The sequence below is a fragment of the Gadus morhua genome, chromosome 15, assembly GCF_902167405.1.
Source record: "Gadus morhua chromosome 15, gadMor3.0, whole genome shotgun sequence".
NCBI classification, from domain to species: Eukaryota; Metazoa; Chordata; class Actinopteri; order Gadiformes; family Gadidae; genus Gadus; species Gadus morhua.
In genome coordinates, this window is record NC_044062.1 from 20,185,813 (window position 1) to 20,206,417 (window position 20,605).

General features: G+C 44.4%; 1 protein-coding gene across 2 annotated transcripts; it reads right to left on the minus strand.

The window, feature by feature from the left end:
* Positions 1 to 240: 240 nt before the first annotated feature.
* LOC115560470 (protein FAM161A) lies at positions 241 to 19,453 on the minus strand. 2 transcript variants are annotated; one of them, XM_030379908.1, is made up of 5 exons: positions 19,299 to 19,453; positions 2,674 to 2,794; positions 2,116 to 2,390; positions 1,650 to 1,841; positions 241 to 1,431 (listed from the first exon to the last, which is right to left on the minus strand). In XM_030379908.1, the coding sequence occupies exons 2-5, from the start codon at positions 2,770 to 2,772 to the stop codon at positions 534 to 536; spliced, it is 1,464 nt and encodes a 487-aa protein (XP_030235768.1). In that variant the 5' UTR covers positions 2,773 to 2,794; positions 19,299 to 19,453; the 3' UTR covers positions 241 to 533. The 2 variants fall into 2 exon arrangements, with proteins under 2 accessions (XP_030235768.1, XP_030235765.1); XM_030379905.1 differs by lacking the exon at positions 19,299 to 19,453 and having other exon boundaries at positions 2,674 to 3,245.
* Between the last annotated feature and the right edge of the window lie 1,152 nt (positions 19,454 to 20,605).

The following is a 20,605-nucleotide window of genomic DNA, read 5'->3' on the forward strand; positions in this document are numbered from 1 at the left end:
AGCCTTAGATATATTGTGATCAAATGGGCTAGGGTTATTATGGGGGGGGGGGATGTTTGAATTTGTTTTAAAGTATGGCTACAGTTTAGTAAAGACTTTAGCAAGGACTTTTCGTAATAATCCATAGATTCTAAGGATTATTCAATTATATTGACAATTGTAGCCTACAAGTAGAGGCCTCACTAATGAGCTAAATCTCACTGAAACTAGCTCATAAATCTGACCTAAAGCACAATTAAGCCTTGTCCACCATGATGATTTTATTAACAAACAATTCAAGTTGGGAAATTATACAAAATAATCAAATAAAGATTGTATTTACAACTCAATTTATATATTCAATATCATTAAATACAATATTGTGATTTGGGAAAAAGATTTTTTAGTCGTGCATCCACTGAGATCTATTAATAACTGAGATGTATTAATGAAAGTCTTAAACTAGGCATCGATAATGGCTCAAAATAGTACAATTCTTTCATAGCCCTATAAATCACTTTGGCTTATGTCTGTTAAATTAATGCATGTAAACGTTAGTAAACACTCTTGTCAGCCAATATGTGCATCTCTTCATCGGGCCCCAGTGTGGTATGGACATCACAACTGGCACAGAGGCGTGGATGGACGTGGGACCATTCTCTCTCCTTGACCATCTCTATGGACACCTCCATGTGCTTCTTCACAGACTTGTTTACTGAACATCTCCCAGATATCCAGGACCTCTCTGGCAGTCGCCCACGCTCAGCCTCATGCTGGATTTCATCTAAACTCCCCTTGTCTGCCTGGGATTTGCTAGTGGCAAAGGGCGACTTGGATGGACTCTTAGTCTTGGCCTCTGGACTGTGCACCCCTCGTTGTCTGGAGCTGCCATACACGGAGCAGGGCAGGGGCCTAGCCTTGAAGGTGCATGACACCTCCTTGGGGCACAGGTTCCCCAGCTCTGCCACAATCCTGGCCTCCTTTTTCCTCCTCTCTCTCTCGAGGAAGCTGAAAGGCTGCATCAGACCAGTGGTGGGATTGGCCCGGTCGCAGCTGGTTTCCGTGCGGCTCCGCTGAGTGGCTCCCCGGCCGATGACCTCGTAGAGGGACAGGTGGGTGTGAGCGGGAGCGGGCGACGCCCGGAACTTCTTCCGGCACTCCCTGAGCTCCTCCAGCTCCCGTCGCAACAGGGTGTTCTCCAACTCCACCTCCGACCGTGTTCGCACCTGGCGACGTTTCCTCTCCTCCTCTCTCAGCATCATCCGGAAGGGCTTGGGCACGGTGGGCTTAGAGGTGGGCTTGGCCCAGGCCACCATCCCTGACCGGGACATCCCTGACCGGGACATCGCTGACTGGGACAATGCTGGCTTGGGTTTTAGACGGTCCGCATTATTGCGGTTGGCCTGAAGGAAGAATTGTAAGCGACCAGCTTCTGGATTCACCAGTCTGTCTCTGAAGGAAAAATAGAGTGTGATTGAATTAAATATATTCTATTAAATACTTTAAAGTCCAAGTTTGTTAATAGTCAAGGCCACGATTCATGATCTTGTCAATACTGGATGTGTGAATCCTGTATGTTACATAATTTGTTTGAATAATTTTCTCTTTTGTGAGCATTTTAGTTATTCAAATAGTTAAACTCAAACTCATAGCTATTAATTGATCGATACCTGCCAAAGGTTGTATCCTGGCTAGGAATCCCAGCCAAACAGTCCATGAACATTTCAAGTTCCCCCACACTATCTTGCACATTGGAGAGTTCTGATTGGTCTGAGCCACTGGAGGTGTCATGGAAGTCCAACTCCTCCTGAGAGTTAATTCGTTGAAGCCTTCTGGTTGGAGCGGCATGTTCTTCTGCCAGGCTGCAGATAGGTTAGGTCAAAGATAGGTTAGATGAAGGATAGACATTGAGGAGAACATGAGATTAGGACAGATCAATGCAGTAAACAAGGGAAGAACTATTTCATTCGTCATGATGAATGCCACAGATACAGCGGATGAGTGTGGTAGTATATTAATTATGTAAATTAATTATGTAATTAACGAAAAAAATATTTCAAATGTCCCAATATTATCGGAGCATTGACCTGAATAATGTACCAGCCTTTCAGCAGAAGGGAAGTAGGATTACTCCACCTGTTTCCTCCACCTCCAAGGCCCAGGCCATGCTGGTAGTGCTGCTGTCCCCCCTCGCTCCGCCCTATGTACATTTTCTCCATTTCAGCCATGTTTCTCAGGTGGGTTTTCTTCAGCTCTTCCAACCTCCAGTAGTATTCCTGGTTGGAGAAGTAGACTTGGCCCTCCTCCTCCTTTTCCTCCTCCTCCTCTTCCTCCACCTGGTATACACAGTTGTCCATGGACAGGGAGTTCCTCATCTCCCCTTTGTAGAACTCAGAGTCCGATTCCTCATCCTGAGTCAAGGAATAGCCACTTACTTTAGTTTAATGGCAGCAATAAGCTTCTACGACAATACAGTTAGAAATAGAATAACAATACACATAATTAGGCTACTTAAAGGCTTGTCAATTGTTTTATTTTCTACTTTTCTACTAAACTGCTATTTACTTGTTTGCCTTTAAGATGCTACTGTTTCACCTCAGTTACCAAGGTAATAAGGTAGCAGGTTCATTAACACATTTCTTATCCTCTTAACAATGATAGAGTTCAACATTGGTTTACTACATGGAGCCTTACCTCACTGTTGCAGTCCATGTCTTGGACATCATAGAGATATCGTCCCCTGCTACACAACGCCATCAATTCCTTATTTTCCAATGATTTGGACCTGTACATCACTGCCCCCCTTACCCCAGTTCTGCTCAACACAGATACGAGAGAGGGAGAGAAGGAGAGCAAGAGAATAAACAAGGGATAGTGTGGTGAAGCAGTGTCCACCGCCTCCAGCCCAACCCAGGTCCTGTGAGAAAACCGTAGAGCGGCAGGATGCAGGACAAGCAAAAGCTTAGGGAAACGTGCAGAGAAAGTCCTAATCGTCTTAATGCCAACAGGAGTCCCGTTGGTTGTGTGAGGCTCATGACCAGATGGCCCATATGCTTTGTTTCCACCACCAAGGGAAGCAGCTGAAGATGTTAAAGCACCTAAATCAGATTTAGAGATTAAACTATGCGATGTGCCAAGTCTAACGGAATCGTGGCCTACACACCTGCCTTTCCGTCATTACAGAAGCATAAGACCACTTGTAACCTTGTGATTTTTTTCATAATCCCGACAAACATTATATTTTCTATGCTATTATGATCCTAATCATCCATTATGATCTCTCTCTCTCTCTCTCTCTCTCTCTCTCTCTCTCTCTCTCTCTCTCTCTCTCTCTCTCTCTCTCTCTCTCTCTCTCTCTCTCTCTCTCTCTCTCTCTCTCTCTCTCTCTCTCTCTCTCTGCACACACACAAAACACTCTCACCCAATTTCATCGAATTCTAAAGAAATGCATCTCATTATTAATAAATTACTACTCACAAACATTTTCCTAAATGCAGATATACAGTATTTTTCTTTCTAAAAACGATTACCCGAATATATATTCGCATTACAGCTACAATGAGGGCTTGACAAAACGTAAGGAGATTCCGTATGGCAGCAGCAGACACAGACTGAAGCCAAGACTATCAAATTGGCTTACTTGGCCTAAGTTTCTGAAGTTAGTTTGAGGGAGGGAATGGTGTTAATCCCTTTAGTCAGGTGGGCCTGGCCCATCTGCAGCCTGTCTCGGTGCCGGCGTGTATCAGATAGCGGGCGGGGAATAAACAACAGACCCCTGTAGACAGTTTTTCCACCAAATCATTATGAATTAATGTAAAATAGTTTTGGAAATATCCAAAGTATACAGATTATACTGGGTGTTATGTTGCTATTATAGAAATGTATTTATATGTTGTACTTTCCTTTGCAGGCTATTAAAAAACATAAAAGGTTTTGATTGTGCCTCATAAGCTCTATACACAAATACGCAAGTCAATCGACTTGCAATATTAATGTTTACCAATAGGTGGAGGCATTGATTTCAAATGGTTTGTGATTTTCAAGGTTGTGATCTTTATACGTTGAAAGGAGGTTCTTGACATCGTGCCTTTTCCTTTCACAACACATGCCTTAGGCTATATGTGTTGACTTCAGGGTCAACAGTCCTTGCCACATCTTACTCATTTCCACCTCCACCCCAGCCATGTGTGTGTTCTCAGACCCATATACAATTATTAATTGTACAAATGACTAGCTGTCTGTGTGTTTGTGGCTATTTTTCTTTATGCTTTATATTAAAAAAGTGATATTTGTATATATTTTCCATTGGGTGTTGTGACATGACAACAGTTGGGCCATTGGTCAGATTGTAATGATTGACAGCTCCCAATGTTCCAGTGTATAGCGATAATGAAAGTATTCATCTTTCACGAATGAATACATTTAGAAGTAGTTGTACTTAAATGAACAATTATTATTTATGCAATAATAATAATATATACATCAATATATATTATTTATTCTATGTATATATATATATATATATATATATATATATATATATATATATATATATATATATATATATATATATACATATTGGTGTGTATATTATATTGGGTGGGTGTGTGTACTGTTTTCCACACGCCTCTCAATATGCTGAATGTGATGACTTCCATGCCACTCCATGCCTTTAGCCACACGGAGCACTGTTACTTGGTTACCAGGACAATATGTTGCCCTATAGGGGGATCAGGGCCCCGTTTCCCGATATCGATGGATCTTCGCTCGTAAGATGGTTCGAAAGATGGATCTTTCGAAAGATGGATCTTTCGAACCATCGATAATTTCTTTGGAGCGTTTCCCGAAACTCCTCTTAACGTGAACGCGCATTCGCTGCACTTACGACGATCGTAGGATTGTACCTGTCCACTGACATGGTGCTGAAACGGGCTATGACGCAGGGGGAGACGCAGGAATGTCGGAGGAAAATGGGGTTAAAAAGGGTTAAAATATCTCCCCATCAAGGCCAACCGCAGAGTAGCCTACGAAAAGAATAGATTGCAATAATATGAATGCTAAAGATATTAAAACACAATTGATTAAGCCTAGGCCGACATATATATCAGTCCTAATCCTGAGCGCACGATCGGGAGGTGGAAGTTGCGCTTTAGATGCCTTCACAAGTCCAGCGGAGGGCTCTAGTTTTCGCCGGCCAAGTCATGCGCTGTGATATGTGTGACAGCTATGTTGCACAAAATTGCAGCTAAGGCTGGGGTAGCTTTGGTTGAACCGGAGGACATTGAGGACGATGACGACGAGGAAGATCGGTGTGAGGACGGCCTCCCTCAAACTACGCGGCTGGTTTTCATGCAAGTCGAATAGTGATTGAGACTTTTTTAAACCCCCTCCACCCTCCCACATGTCACTAAACATTCCCGTCAACGTGGCCAATCCCCACCATATCCCAGCCTTTTGACTGCTCCTTTGCATTTTTTTTTATATTTTTATAATTAATATTTTTATAATTTTTTTTTTTTACATTATTTTATGCTACGTTTTATGAGTAGCCTATGTCAGTCTGCACAAATCCCCCCACTTTCTCTCACACATTTTAAGTGCCCTGCCTGCTCAAACATTTCCGGACTGTCTCTCTAAGAACATAATGGCCCACATTAGGCTCAGACGCACGTGATATACCATTACCAATGTGTTATAATAAAACGCATCCAATACTAGGAATGTCCGCTGGTTACGCCACTGAGGCTATAGTAGGCTAACGAGGCTCTTAGCGTCCTACGAGTACCCTGGAGCACTCGTTAGCTACTCGTGACTCGTGAGCGTTTTCAAGACGTTCGTTACCATAGATGCTTTCGGGAAACGGTGTGAAAACTGTACGATGCTCGTACGACCCACTCTGCGATCCACTTAGGCTAAAGATGCTTTCGGGAAACGGGGCCCAGAGGAGAGTTAAATCTATCACTCTGAGGGGGATTATTTGTTTATCAACCCGGCGAATGCGCGCGCAGAATGATGCAAAAAGAAAATTGCCATGGTTATCTCTGTGTGGTTAATTTGCAGTTGCGGTGTTAATTAGTGATTTTGTCAGCTTAATGTTCAATTAGGCCGTGTTCAGATCTAGCGTTTTTTTAAATATATAAAATGTACTATAATAACATAACTAATAATAATAATAATAATATAACTGTAATCAGAAAATGCAGTTATATGCTATAGACCCTATAGTATCTGTGGTATAAAGGCTGGGATGAATTTCAAATTATAAATATGTACATTTTATGTTGAAAGAATAGACCGTCGCGATTCCCATTGAAACGAATGGCGTATTCTTCAAAACGAGAGTTGGTAAATCGTGAAAAACGAATTAACCTGTAATCAGACAACGCGGTTATATGCTATAGACCCTAGAGCAGGCCTAATCAACTAGAGGCCCATGGGCCAAATGCGGCCCCTCTTAATTTTTTTCTGGCCCGCAAGAGGTTGCATGCAAAAAATAAATAAAATAAAGGAGAAACATAGTTACATGCAAATCAGGTTTCTGTGTGTAGCCGGTGATACTAGCCAATATCAGTACCCCACAATCAGGAACTGGCATCACTTATTCTGACAATGTTTGGCTCAACCGATACATGTGAGTCTAGCTTTTCTCATATGAATGCCATCAGAACAAGGGCACGTTGCTGCATGACCTATGAGAAGCTGCATGAGTGTCTCAGCGTGAGCCAAACTAGGCAAACAAGGCAATGCAATCTTTCTCACTGACTCACTGGCTCAAAATGTCTCATATGTACAGTAGTTCTGTTTTGTGATGATTCAAACAAACAACATTGTTGAATTCTAAATACGTGTCCAAAATAGTGAGAACAAAATCTTTTATAATGATACGATCAAAAGTGAAGAAGGAAGGAATGCGTCTGACAAGTTAATTCCATGTAGTAGTATTATATATATTAAGTTAACACTACTTTAAGTACGATTTATTTGTACTGATTCATTCATGTAGTTTTACTCTGTGTGGCCCATGAACCCCCAGTGGTTTTCCTTTTCGGTCCACTTGTTAAGGAGGTTGAATAGCCCTGCCCTAGAGTATCTGTGGTATAAAGGCTGGAACGAATTTCGAATTATAAATATGTACAGTCCATAACGTTAGCTCTCTGGCTCATAGCTCGGACTAGAATACCTCCCTAGTCGTAGCTACGGTCCGTTCTATTTATGTGAAAAACTTTATATTTGGATTGTAAAACGCATGCAAATATAAATGAATGATCTTAATTTCTTTTCTTTGGCAAGTGACCATGGTGTAAGCGGGATAATGCCCTTTGAGGTGTCAAAAACATGTTTGATCGATCGTAATTAAAGGGGACTACTTTTTGAGGGAGATGAACTCAAACCGAATACATTTAATAAATAAGCATGCAATACGAATAAGAAAAAGCATGATTATTAAAGTATTTGAATTGTTTTATTATGTTGGCAAGCAAGAAGTAGAATAAATAGGAAATCAAAAGAGGTTAAAAAAAAAGGGTTTGTGCAACCAACCGCACAACAAGACATGATTGCGCTCTCGTCTCTTCCTGCAAACGACATCCGCGTAGAGCGGGGATAGACTAGAGCAGTCATACTCAAGTAGCGGCCCGCGGGCCTTTTGTGGCCCGCGGGGTGTCTATTAATGGCCCTCGAGCTGTTTTGAAAAGTTTTTTTAATTATAAAAAAAATTATTTTGAAACCGCGCGCCGCGATCTCAATACGAGGCTGGGGGTTGCAACGATAAACAGATAGCACTCCAGCCCACAGACCGCTCCAGCCCTCCCAAACTCGAGGCAGACAGTCCATCTCAGCAGCAGTCAAGGCCGATTTAGGGTCGTTTTAGACGCAGAGACGTAAGCACGTAATTTACACAAGGGACTTGTTTTAGACAAGTTTTGATTTACGGTTCCTTTAAGGTTCCTTAAGGATTGCGCGTGTTGCAGGGGGATTCTCCGCCAGAACAGTAGGGGGAGCAACGAACGAATCTGTGGGCGTGGAAGAGGAAATCGCTGGCTTGTTTATATTTATAATTATCATAATTCGTTCTTGTTTTCTTCTTCTCCTTCTTCAAAATTCTTCATTTGCTTCTGTCACGGCCTTTTAAAAATGGCGCTATTATGCTGTAAAACCGGAAATGTGAGACTCCTGGAAGGATGTGGTTAGCTGGCCAATCACAGTCTTTGCGAGCTGCGTAGGGCCGTAGTGTTTTAGTCGCATAGTCAGGAATTTTGGCCGACGCACTTAAGCACGTAAGGGGGGATATTTTTACCGCGCAAGGGGGGGTTATGTATCTTACGTGCTTACGCGTTACGTCTAAAATAGAGCATATATCGGCCTCAGTCACACGTATACCGACCGGCCCCTTGAGTCACTGAAAAAAAAATTTGTGGCCCCTCATCATTTCTACTTGAGTACCCCTGGACTAGAGTGAAGTAGAGTGATAATCCCTCTATACAGCTTTCGTTTTGGCCAAAGAGATAGGTTTCCATTTATTGTTAATGGATGCATTTATTGTGTATGTCTTTCTCTTAATGGCTGCAAGCCTTAAGCCGTGTTATTTAGGGTAGCCTACATTTTGGTTTCTGTCTTATGATTTGTATAGCCTAGCGCAACGCAATATTATACAATATTATGGTAATATGATGACTAATTTATATTTTAATAACTCTAAACAGCAAGTCACTACAACGTGTGAACGTAATTATTTTAATGATAAGCAGTTAAACATTTCCTGTCAATATGTGTGAAAGTGGGTCAGTGAGCCGTTTCTCAGAAGGGAACTCCCCGGATAACCCCACATTCATCACTCAAGCGGTGTACTGTGCGTGCGAATGTACATGCGGGAGGATGCAACGACAGCACTGCAACTCGCCTGCTGCACTTCAGCAGCGGGGGGCACTTTGTCATTTTCGCTTAAGCCAAGACAGACCAAAGGTTTACCTTGGTAAATTAGAACATGTAGGCGTGGCTTATTTACCATTCCGCCCACTCCCAATATAACTGTTTGTTTACCTGTGTTCAAGCGATGCTTCATGAACCACCTCCAGAACGCACACTTGTTTACCTTGAGTCTCTGTTAGAATAAACCTAGTGCTGAAAATGTACCACTCTCCGAGTCATAGTCAACCCGACAGGGCCATACCCCAAAGGATCTAAATAGTTTTCATCACCAATTGACATAGTCAGCATGTTCACTATGCATGTTGGAGGAAATCTCAGAGGTAATGTTACGTTTCTCAACACACACTCTTCCCTCACTGCATTCCTAGTCGGAAACCACATTCATATAGGCCTACCTTAAATTCTGTTAAATGTATTGATGCTATCAATCAGCCTGATAGCAGTTGGCGCTTAAAGCTAATGTTAACTTGCTCTTCGGTTTCATTTTGGCAATCCAACTTTTTACTAATTTCTCCAAATCATGGAAGTGCACGTCCACTAACAGTGGTGTAAGCTACTGGCCATCTGGCATGCCGCTAGACGACCGCATCCGAGGGAGCCAGTGTAGGCTACGCCCTAGGCGCCTTTTGGGCTTCTCCCATGCACGCACACGCACGCACTGAAAATGTCAACAATGTACCAATATACCATGTGCGCCGCCCCTGTTCCCCATGGCACCGTGTGTGTAATGATATGTATGTTCTCATTGTTCTGTACATATGTTATATGTTATTACCACTAGGTGGCAGTGTTGATTACTAGATAAGATGGAGCTAGACTTGAGAACGACAGAACAAGTGTAAAGGGAGAACCATGAAGGCTGTTCAAATAATGACACCTACTTAGAAATATCCAAAGTTGTTTATTTATAATTACGTAACTTTACATGGTACCAGGAATGGATTCTATAAAGCCACCGGAAACCTCGACGCCAACTGGAAGACTTTTAAACAGCAGTTTGAGCTGTACCTCGCAGCTATCGGTGTGTCGGAGACGCCTAACGCCGGGATTCCACCGCACGTGTTAAGGTACGGCCACACCAACCGCGTTAGGGGCGTCCAAACTCGGCATTTTTGCATAGGGTCGGGAACCATTGGTATAGGCGCGTAGACGCGTTACATGCGTTGAAGCGTCGCGTTACGCCCCGTGCCCACTACCTCCGTCCGTTGCGTGATCCCCATTGACTTTAATGGGGACGGACGCGCAATGCATTGTGGATCCGTCCGTTCCGTTGGAGCCTTCGGCTCAGTCAAGAAGTTGAAAAATGCCTGGGAGGTGGGAAGGCGTTGCTGACCGATGGGGGAGTAGTCTTTGCAGAGGCATCCGTCAGCCAATCAAATCGCTTCGCCGGGTTCTTCCCGCTACTTCCTGCTTGTTGCGATGCAAGATGACCCGCTTTCCCGCTTTCCAGTATCGTCAGAGCCCGAGTCGCGTCACAGTGCTTAAATTTGCAGACGCGATCTGATTGGATGATGGATCCGTCGCTGCCGAAAAAGTTGAACATTTTTCAACTTCTTGACTGAGCCGAAGGCTCCAACGGAACGGACGGATCCACAATGCATTGCGCGTCCGTCCCCATTAAAGTCAATGGGGATCACGCAACGGACGGAGGTAGTGGGCACGGGGCGTAAGGCCGATCCATACCTCCGGATCCGGACGAAATTCGTCCGTCGCCCCAAACGTTGCCCCCGGAGCTACCCTTCATACCTCCGTCTGGTTTCAGCGTTGTTATGGATGTTGCGCAATAAATCCTCTAGAGGGCCCTGTCCAGTCAATAAATACCGGCATCGACAATCTCAAAATCTATCAGTCTCAAACATGCCATCTGTACAGGAGTTGTTGTTACTTTGTCTCATCAGAAATCGCAGACAAAGGCGCAAAAAGTGTAAGCGGCGGTGGCGTGTGAGACCGCTCAATGAGAACCGTCACATTAACGGCGAGTTTGTTTCTTTAGTTTTGCCGATGAGAGAGCTAGACGACGAAAGGCACTAGGAAATCCTTTAGGATGTCTGCCGTTACTTTTGATAGATTGCTCGGCCTGGTAGCCCCAAGGATACACCATGCTGCGTCCCACAGAGCGCCCGTCAGCGATGCTGAGCGTCTGGCGGACACACTCCGTTTTCTGGCAGCAGGGATCAGCCAGCAAGCCCTGGCAGCCAGCTACAAATTGGGCAATGCAACGGTCAGCAATATCATTAAGGAGGTATGTCAGGCTCTGTGGGCTGGGCTGAAGGACGAGGTTCAGTTTCCGCAAGTCGCGCAATGGGGGGCTATCAGCGATGACTTCTGGACGAAGTGGGATTACCCCAATTGTATTGGAGCAATTGATGGCAAGCACGTCCGCGTCAAAGCGCCAGACAACAGTGGCAGTACCTTTTTCAACTATAAAGGTTATTTTAGCTTTATTTTGATGGCTGTCTGTGATGCCAATTACCGCTTCACCTTCATCGACATCGGAGCCTTCGGCAGGGAAAGTGATGCTGGGGTCTTTGTTCGGACAGAGTTTGGAGCGCAGCTCATTCAGGGACAACTCCCTCTGCCGCCACACGCGCCTCTGCCTGGGACAGATGTGCTGACACCGCCTGTTTTTGTTGCGGATGAGGCCTTCCCCCAGAAGGTCAACATCATGCGCCCATACCCAGGTAAGTGAATGGAATAGCCTATCAAATGAAATATATCAATTTATATAGACCACTACAACAATAAACTGTGTTTCCATGCTAACTAGTGTAATGTATATTACCCAAACTGCCACACACATTAAAACGAATGAATCAATTATTTTATTAAACTACAGCCTCAGGGCTCTCACAGCAATACCTTCTGTCCATTGTTGCAACATCTCTTCTGATTATAAGAACCACAACTTCAGCCCACCTAGACTATTTAATTTCACAGAACTCCTTGAACTTGCAAGCATACATTTATTGCCTGACTTAATATGGCTCTATAGCATGCTCTTTAGCTCTTGCTGCATTTGTATTATTGGTTCAAGAAGGACCAAGGTTTTCTAATAAGAATGTTCTGTTAATAGGATCTCAACAACTGTCTCAGGACCAGAAGGTGTACAATTACCGGCACTCAAGGGCAAGGCGGGTCATTGAAAATGCCTTTGGCATCCTTGCTGCCAGGTGGCGAATACTGGGAAGGGCTATGGAGTGTTCCATTGACACAGCTGAGGATGTCACGAAGGCTTGTGTGGCTCTCCACAACTTTTTATCAAAAGGAGACCAATCCCTGCCTGAACAAAACCGCTACATACCCCCAGCATGAAGATGTTTGATTTAATGTATATGTTACTGTCAGGGACAGTCTGTTTTTTGTTTGAATAACATTTGTTCTTTAAACCATACATGGTATATACAATTTTTGGTTAGTAGTGCGTTTCGTTGAGCGACCGTACCCCACACGGTCGCTCAACGAAATTAACCCCCTTACCAAAGGGTCGAGAAAAGGTCTAGTGCGTTTATGGAAACATTTTTAGCGAGAAATGTGCATTTTACTTTCATAATGTTCGCTCGGTGAATGTGAAGGATGTTTGGTTTGATAGTTATGACGAAGAGGGAACGCTCCGTTCACTTGCATGGACAGAGTCTCTGGATGCTAAGCAACCTCAATGTCTTGGCGGACTATTTCTCTGCTGATCAACACTACGAATGCTGGAAACACACCAGACACACCATGTGAAGTTATTTAACCCGATTATTGTTATTTATATCCGAGATTATTTAATCTAACCCGATCTAAACTCTATCACCCAAACACGGCGGCGTTTGGGTTTCCTACCTCGGACTCCAGCACAGCCACGGCCGACAACTATCTTTATTCTGGGTGGAAATAGTAACATAGTTACGCCATTAAATGCGTTTATGGAAACATTTTTAGCGAGAAATGTGCATTTTACTTTCATAATGTTCGCTCGGTGAATGTGAATGATGTTTGGTTTGATAGTTATGACGAAGAGGGAACGCTCCGTTCACTTGCATGGACAGAGTGTCTGGATGCTAAGCAACCTCAATGTTTTGGCGGACTATTTCTCTGCTGATCAACACTACGAATGCTGGAAACACACCAGACACACCATGTGAAGTTATTTAACCCGATTATTGTTATTTATATCAGAGATTATTTAATCTAACCCGATCTAAACTCTATCACCCAAACACGGCGGCGTTTGGGTTTCCTACCTTGGACTCCAGAGCAGCCACGGCCGACAACTATCTTTATTCTGGGTGGAAATAGTAACATAGTTACGCTATTAAATGCGTTTAAGGAAACATTTTTAGCGAGAAATGTGCATTTTACTTTCATAATGTTCGCTCGGTGAATGTGAAGGATGTTTGGTTTGATAGTTATGACGAAGAGGGTATGCTCCGTTCACTTGCATGGACAGAGTCTCTGGATGCTAAGCAACCTCAATGTCTTGGCGGACTATTTCTCTGCTGATCAACACTACGAATGCTGGAAACACACCAGACACACCATGTGAAGTTATTTAACCCGATTATTGTTATTTATATCAGAGATTATTTAATCTAACCCGATCTAAGCTCTATCACCCAAACACGGCGGCGTTTGGGTTTCCTACCTCGGACTCCAGCGCAGCCACGGCCGACAACTATATTTATTCTGGGTGGAAATAGTAACATAGTTACGCCATTAAATGCGTTTATGGAAACATTTTTTGCGAGAAATGTGCATTTTACTTTCATAATGTTCGCTCAGTGAATGTGAAGGATGTTTAGTTTGATAGTTATGACGAAGAGGGAACGCTCTGTTCACTTGCATGGACATGGACTCATCTAGCTGCGTTGGCGCGTTGGAAGCGTTGAACTACCACACAATGATCAAGCGTCAGGTTAGGCGCGTTACTCGCGTTATCCAACGCGAGTAACGCGGTTGGTGTGGCCGTACCTTTACGGCTGCGGCACGGAACGGCTGCGACTTTGCCCTGCTTGCATTTCCACCGGGCGCGTTACGGCAGCGCAGCGCTGCCTTGCGAGCCAGCCGTATTCACGCGAGATCACGAGATCACACGATAATCACACTAAACCTAATGTACTTATGCTGCTATCCATTTGGATTTACGAACTAAAGTCACAAATCTCCCAGCTTTCTTGCGGCATTTCACTGAGGCACGCCCCCTTTTGGTCGTAGTATCTCGTCGCTTTCAAAGTAGAGCGAGCATGGCTGTACAACTCGCAAAGAAGATGGCTGCGCCCATAGTTAATGGGGGATGAGATGTATTTTCTTTGTATTTGTACCACGTTGGTGGTTTTAATGTCGTTTTTAAAACCTCTTACACACTTGATTTCATTACTGCTTTAATCCGGTCACCAATATATGCATTGCACGGTCTTGCTTTGCGTGCAATTCAATGTGAAGTTTTGTTTTCAAGCTGGTTTGCTAAAGAGGCTATGTTGCTAATGATGACTAGCCTGCTACTACTCGCCCTCGTGGCTCGACAGAAACACAAATGGCAAACTGGAAGGCTGGAGCAAGGGAAATGCGTCACGTTCTCGCTGAAGCTGGTCGTGAGCGTACCATCCAAATGGATAGCAGCATCACCTTCCACTCCCAAAACTACTGCAATTAAATGCCACGCTTTGTCCTTCCGGCCATTGTCATTATAAAAAAGGATGATTTGGTACATAAATTAATTCATGTTGCTGAACTTCGACAATGAGTCTCTCATCGTCCATGTTGCCGACCCTCTGAGACCCCTTGATTGATTGACTGCTGACCTGGTGCCACCGGTCATGACGTAATACTGTTGATGTGAATTTGTGATAGGCTACATGAGCTGAGTATTGTGTTTTATTTTGAAAATTGACCGGATGCTCTGGCTTTTACTTTTTCACTTCCTGCCCTGCTCGATATGCTCTGTTGAAATTGACGCGGTTCAGCAACGGCTTGCGGCAAAAATAGAAATGCTACGGAATGATAGCGCTGCGGCACGGCGAGCCGCTCATGGGAAGTTGCTGAGACGTTCCGCAGCCGCGCCCGGTGGAAATGGTCTCATTGATTAGAGTGGAACCTATCTGCTGCGGTGACGGCGGCCAAGACGTGCCGCAGCCGTAACGTTGCCGTAACGCGTCCGGTGGAATCAGGCCTTTAACAAGAGAAAAATAGCACTGTTGCTAACTGTTGCAGGAACCGAAGCAATAGAGGTGTATAACACGTTCACTTTTGACCCTGAAGAAGACAAGAACAAGCTGGATGCAGTACTCAAGCAGTTTGATGAACATTGTCTTGCTAAAAAGAATGAGACCTACGAAAGGTACGTTATCACGACTGCAACGTGAATGAGAGGCGTTCGACAGCTTCCTCACGGACCTGAAACTAAAAGCTAGCACCTGTAATTTCAATGTATTGAAGGACTCATTGATTCGTGATCAAATTGTGTTCGGGGTCTGTGACAGGAAAGTCAGGGAAAAGCTGTTGGGTGAGGCTGACCTGAACCTAGACAAGGCAGTGAAAATATGCCATCCGAGGGCGGTAGTTAGGCAGCATGCCGAAACGGTTGATGTTGCTGACAAAGGACTAGCTCAGCAGCCCGCTCAAATGCATGGTGAGGTAGACGCAATTTCTTTCAAAGGAAAGTGGCGCGGGAAGGACCGAGATAGAGACACTAGGCGCAAAGAAGGAACAGAGAGGAGCAGTGACAAAGAATTCAGAGACAAGGAATTTACCTGCAAACGATGTGGAGGCCAGCACAAGGCCAGACAGTGCCCAGCATTCGGAAAAACCTGCTCCAGGTGTCATGGACAAAATCACTATGCTAGAATGTGTCCTTCAAGGGAGACAGAACAAAAAGTCCATGTCGTGAATGAAACAGATGACAGTGATTCGCAGAGTGATCCAGAGTTTGTGTACATGGTTACTGAGGGGGGCAGTGAAATAGAAGAGACTGGACAGCCAGTCAATGCAGATGAGACTGTGCAGCCAGTCAATGCAGTGCAAACAGATAAATGGGTGGCACCTCTGTTAGTTAATGGGACAGTGGTGTTGTTCAGACTAGACACAGGGGAAAAAGCCAACCTGATCAGTTTAAAGGACATTAAAGCACTTAAAGAGAAGCCAAAAATACAGTAACGCCCTGTCCCACTGAAAACATGTAATGGACAGCCAATTGAAACCAAGGGGGTGTGCCGGCTTGAAATGCGTGTGAAAGGCAAGACACAAAACCTCATGTTTGTAGTGGTTCCTGATGACCACGAATCGTTGCTCGGAGACAGAGCATGTGATGACCTGGAGCTGGTCAAGATGGTCTACCAGCTCAACAGTGAAAAGGTGTCTGACACCGACACAGGAAAGGAATCCGTAAATGATTCCTTTCCAGAACTGTTCAAGGGCCATGGAACGCTGCTTTTCAAAGATAAGATCCAACTTAAAAGTGATGCCACGCCAGTCATACATGTGCCGCGGAGAGTACCAGCACCGCTCAGAGACAGTCTGAAAAAGGAGCTGGACAGAATGATGGATCTGGGAGTAATTCGGCTCATCGAGGAGCCCACAGACTGGGTGAACTCCATCACACGTGTGAAAAAACCCAATGGTGAGTTAATAGTGTGCCTAGACCCCAAAGATCTCAATGAGAACATTAAAAGAGAGCATTACCAGATACCAAAAAGGGAAGAGATCACAAGTGAAATGGCAGGGGCGAGATATTTTAGCAAACTAGATGCATCTCATGGCTTCTGGCAACTGAAACTGGGCTCTGAGAGTAGAAAGTATTGCACATTCAACACACCTTTTGGCAGATACAGTTTTCTGCGATTGCCATTTGGAATAAAATCGGCCCCCGAGATTTTTCATAGGGCGATGGAATCGATCATAGAGGGGCTAGAGGGCACCCGTGTGTACATCGATGATTTAATAGTATGGGGCTCAACATTAGCACAACATAATGAAAGGCTGCTGAATCTCCTGAAAAGGATTCAGTTGAGCGGTCTGAAACTGAAGGAAAGCAAATATCAGTTCGGGGTCATAGAGATCACTTTCTGAGGTGACAAGCTGTCTGGAGAGGGTGTAGAGCCAGACCACTCCAAAGTACAGGCTATTCTTGACATGCCTGCCCCTATGGACAAAAAAAAGGGGGTACTGCGAGCTATAGGAATGGTGAACTTTTTAGGGAAGTTTATTCCAAATCTATCCGCAAAAACAGTGACAATCAGAGGTCTGCTGCAAAAAGACAGAGGATTTGAGTGGACTGACAGACACAACAAAGAATGGGAGAAGCTCAAAGAGACACTTATCAGAGAACCAGTGCTTACCTTCTTTGATCCCTCTCGAAAAACAAAAGTCTCCACAGATGCATCCAAAGACGGATTGGGCGCAGTGCTGCTCCAAGCTGACAACGATGGCCACTGGCGTATGCATCAAGATCAATGACGGAGACGGAAACGAGGTATGCCCAAATTGAAAAAGAGACTCTAGGGTTAGTGTTTGGATGCGAGAAGTTTCATGGATACATATATGGGCTGCCTACTTTCACATCAGAAACAGATCACCAACCACTCATCTCTATCTACAAAAATAACCTGAATGACATGTCTCCCAGGATTCAACGTATGATGATGAGGTTACAAGGATATGATATGGATCTAATCTACACGCCAGGGAAATACATAGTCCTGGCTGATGCACTGTCTCGAGCACCCGCGCCGCCCCAAGCAGCTGTGCAATCAAGAGAGGCACAAACAAAATCGTCAAAAGAGCTTGAAAGGCATGTAAACTTAATTGTCTCTTCTCTCCCAGTGTTAGACATGGTGCTGAAGAAGATTGCACAGGAAACAGAACAAGATGAGACACTGCAGGCAGTGGCAGCGAAACTCCAAAAAGGGTGGACAAAAGGCACACTCCCACAATACTATTCCATCAGGGCAGAACTGAGTGTGGCAAACGGCCTACTGCTGAGACAAAAAAGGATCATCATCCCAGCATCTATGCGGAAAGATATGCTCAGCAGAATCCACGAGGGACACCTTGGTATAGAAAAATGCAGAGCAAGAGCACGGGAAGCGGTCTACTGGCCAGGTATAAACAGAGACATTGAGACACTGATTAGTAAGTGTGATACATGCCAAAGACACAGATACAAGCAAGCCAAAGAGCCAATGTTGATCCCAGAAATGCCGACTGAGCCATGGCAAAAAGTTGGAACAGATCTCTTTCATGTAAATGGAAAGGACTTTCTCTTAGTGATGGATTATCACTCAAACTATCCTGAGGTAGCACAACTGAACAGCACATCTGCCAGTGCTGTTATAACTCGCATGAAAAGCATCTTTGGCAGACATGGCATTCCCCAGATAGTCCAAAGTGACAATGGTCCGCAGTACAGCAGCCAAGAGTTTCACATGTTTGCAGAGGAGTATGGGTTCCAACACACTACATCGAGCCCTCTCTATCCAAAGGCGAATGGTAAGGCAGAGAAAGGAGTGGAAATCATTAAAAGACTTCTAAAAAAGGCTGCAGAGACAAAATCAGAGACAAAATCTTACCTTGCACTGTTGACCTATCGGTCTTCTCCTCTGGGATGTGGAGCATCACCCTCAGAGCTCCTCATGAACCGAAAACAGCGCAACACATTACCAAACATGCCAAGAAAGAAGAAAAACAGTGCTCACACAAAAGCACATGCAGCTGAAGTGGGCAAAGAAGAAGCATCATGACAAGACGGCCAGGAGTGTCACACCTCTCTCAGAACACGACGTGGTCAGAATCAAAGAGCCCCACACATGGAACAGCAAAGCAGTGGTGCTCAAAGAGGTCGGTCCGAGGTCGTACACAGTCAGAACGGAGGATGGACATGTATACCGGAGGAACCGCAGATGCCTTCTCAGGACTCAAGAGACATTTAGAAAGCAGTCACACGCAGAAGTGACAAACCCTCCTGACGCATACCAGGATGTGCAGCCCACAGAGCATCAGACACCAACATCAGAGACAGGGGCACCTGTCTCTGATGTTGGTGTCGCCGTAAGTCTAGCAGAGCTAGAAGATCAAAAGTGATAATGGACTTGTGAGAGTATTTGTGGTTTACATATGCGAGTGTTGCTTAACCTGAGAATAGTCTTAAAGTAAAGGTTATGGGAACATTGAAAAAAAAAGAAAAAAAAGAATACTTGGTTTCCTGAAATAAGAGGATATCCTGTTTGTTGCTACTGTTACATATCTGTTACTTACTTTATTACCTACCGTTACTTACTGGTGTTACCTGAAAGAAGAGGTTTTACCGTTCATTACCACTGTTAACTGAAAGAGAAATAGTAGTTAATTTACACAGTACAGTCAATTAAGGTTACTTTCTAAAACCTGTTATCTGAAAGAAGGGATTAATTGTTTACCTTGTTTAGCTTTAGGTGTGGTAGCCTTTACTGTGTTTAATGGGTTTTGGTGTAGCTTCCAGGTCTAGTCTTGATATAGCCTTGGGCCTACTATTATTTGACTTTTAACCTCAAAGAAAGGAGGATGTAATGATATGTATTGTAGCGACCAGTGTTCCCGGGTTCATTCACTTCCGGGTTCGTGCCGGGGATTCTGGGGGATTCCCGGCGCGCATGTTGTTGTGTTATTGTTGCTGTTATTGTTGTTGTTCTGGGTCCGTTACTAGTTGTTGGGGTTATTAATGATCAGTGGGGTTAATGGGTTGGGATTGTTAATGGGTTGGGATTGTTCATTGTTGTGTGTTGTTCTGTTGTTGTTGTTGTTGTTGCCACCGCCACCGAGAATGACTTGTGTGTTAGTTAGGTGTGCTGTTCTATGTACGTGTGAATGAGTCAATAAAAGAGGGTGTTCTGTAGTCGAGCGGTGTATGAGGCACAGACCCTTAGTTGACAAAAGCCTGTCTCCCTGTTCTTCCAGAGCCCTGTTTCAGGTAGCTGGTTTTGAGGCAACCCCGAGTTTGTTCGCTCTGAGTAAGTGGAAACTCTGGGTTTTCCGTTTCAGGTAGCAGGTTCAGCGCAACCGAGAGTTAGTTGCTGCGGCAACATACGCCGTGGGTCTAACCTGCTCGGGAGGTGGTTAGACCTACTCTGAGTTTGTTGTCTAGGCTGAGGGCAGCTCTCCGACAGAAGGAAGTGTTAGAAATGGCATGTCCTTTTCTACGAGAGCCTGTGGACGTAGAGGCTGCGATCCTCAGAAGGAATCTCCGTGAGGAACGATTATTAAGACCCCGGCTGGATATACTTTATTTTCCTGATAATTTTCTTCACGAGCGCTATCGTTTTTCAGCGCAATCTATCATTTATTTAGACCACCTTCTCAGCCCCCATGTTAACGCACCGGGGGCATGCTTTAAGTTTTTTTTTTTTTTTTTTTATCGCAATTAACGCATGTGCAGAATGATCCGCCCCGTGCATCCCACCCGCTCTGTAGTACAGTCACTAAAACGTTGTGGCTTTCCCATGATCAGAGTAGCTGACTAACCACGGACCTATAACTACTGCAAGTCAAGAAACTCATTTTAAGAATGCAAGGCAGAAAAGACCCTGGTACTGCTTTTAACCAGATGCTGTTCTTCTGCACATGCTCAGCATAATCGTCTGCATTGTTCACTGAGGTTTGAGTAAACTGTTCAACAAAATAACTTGTCCCACCACAGCCCGTGTTCTAATAAAGAAAATCTACTTATTATGAGGATTATTTTATTTCC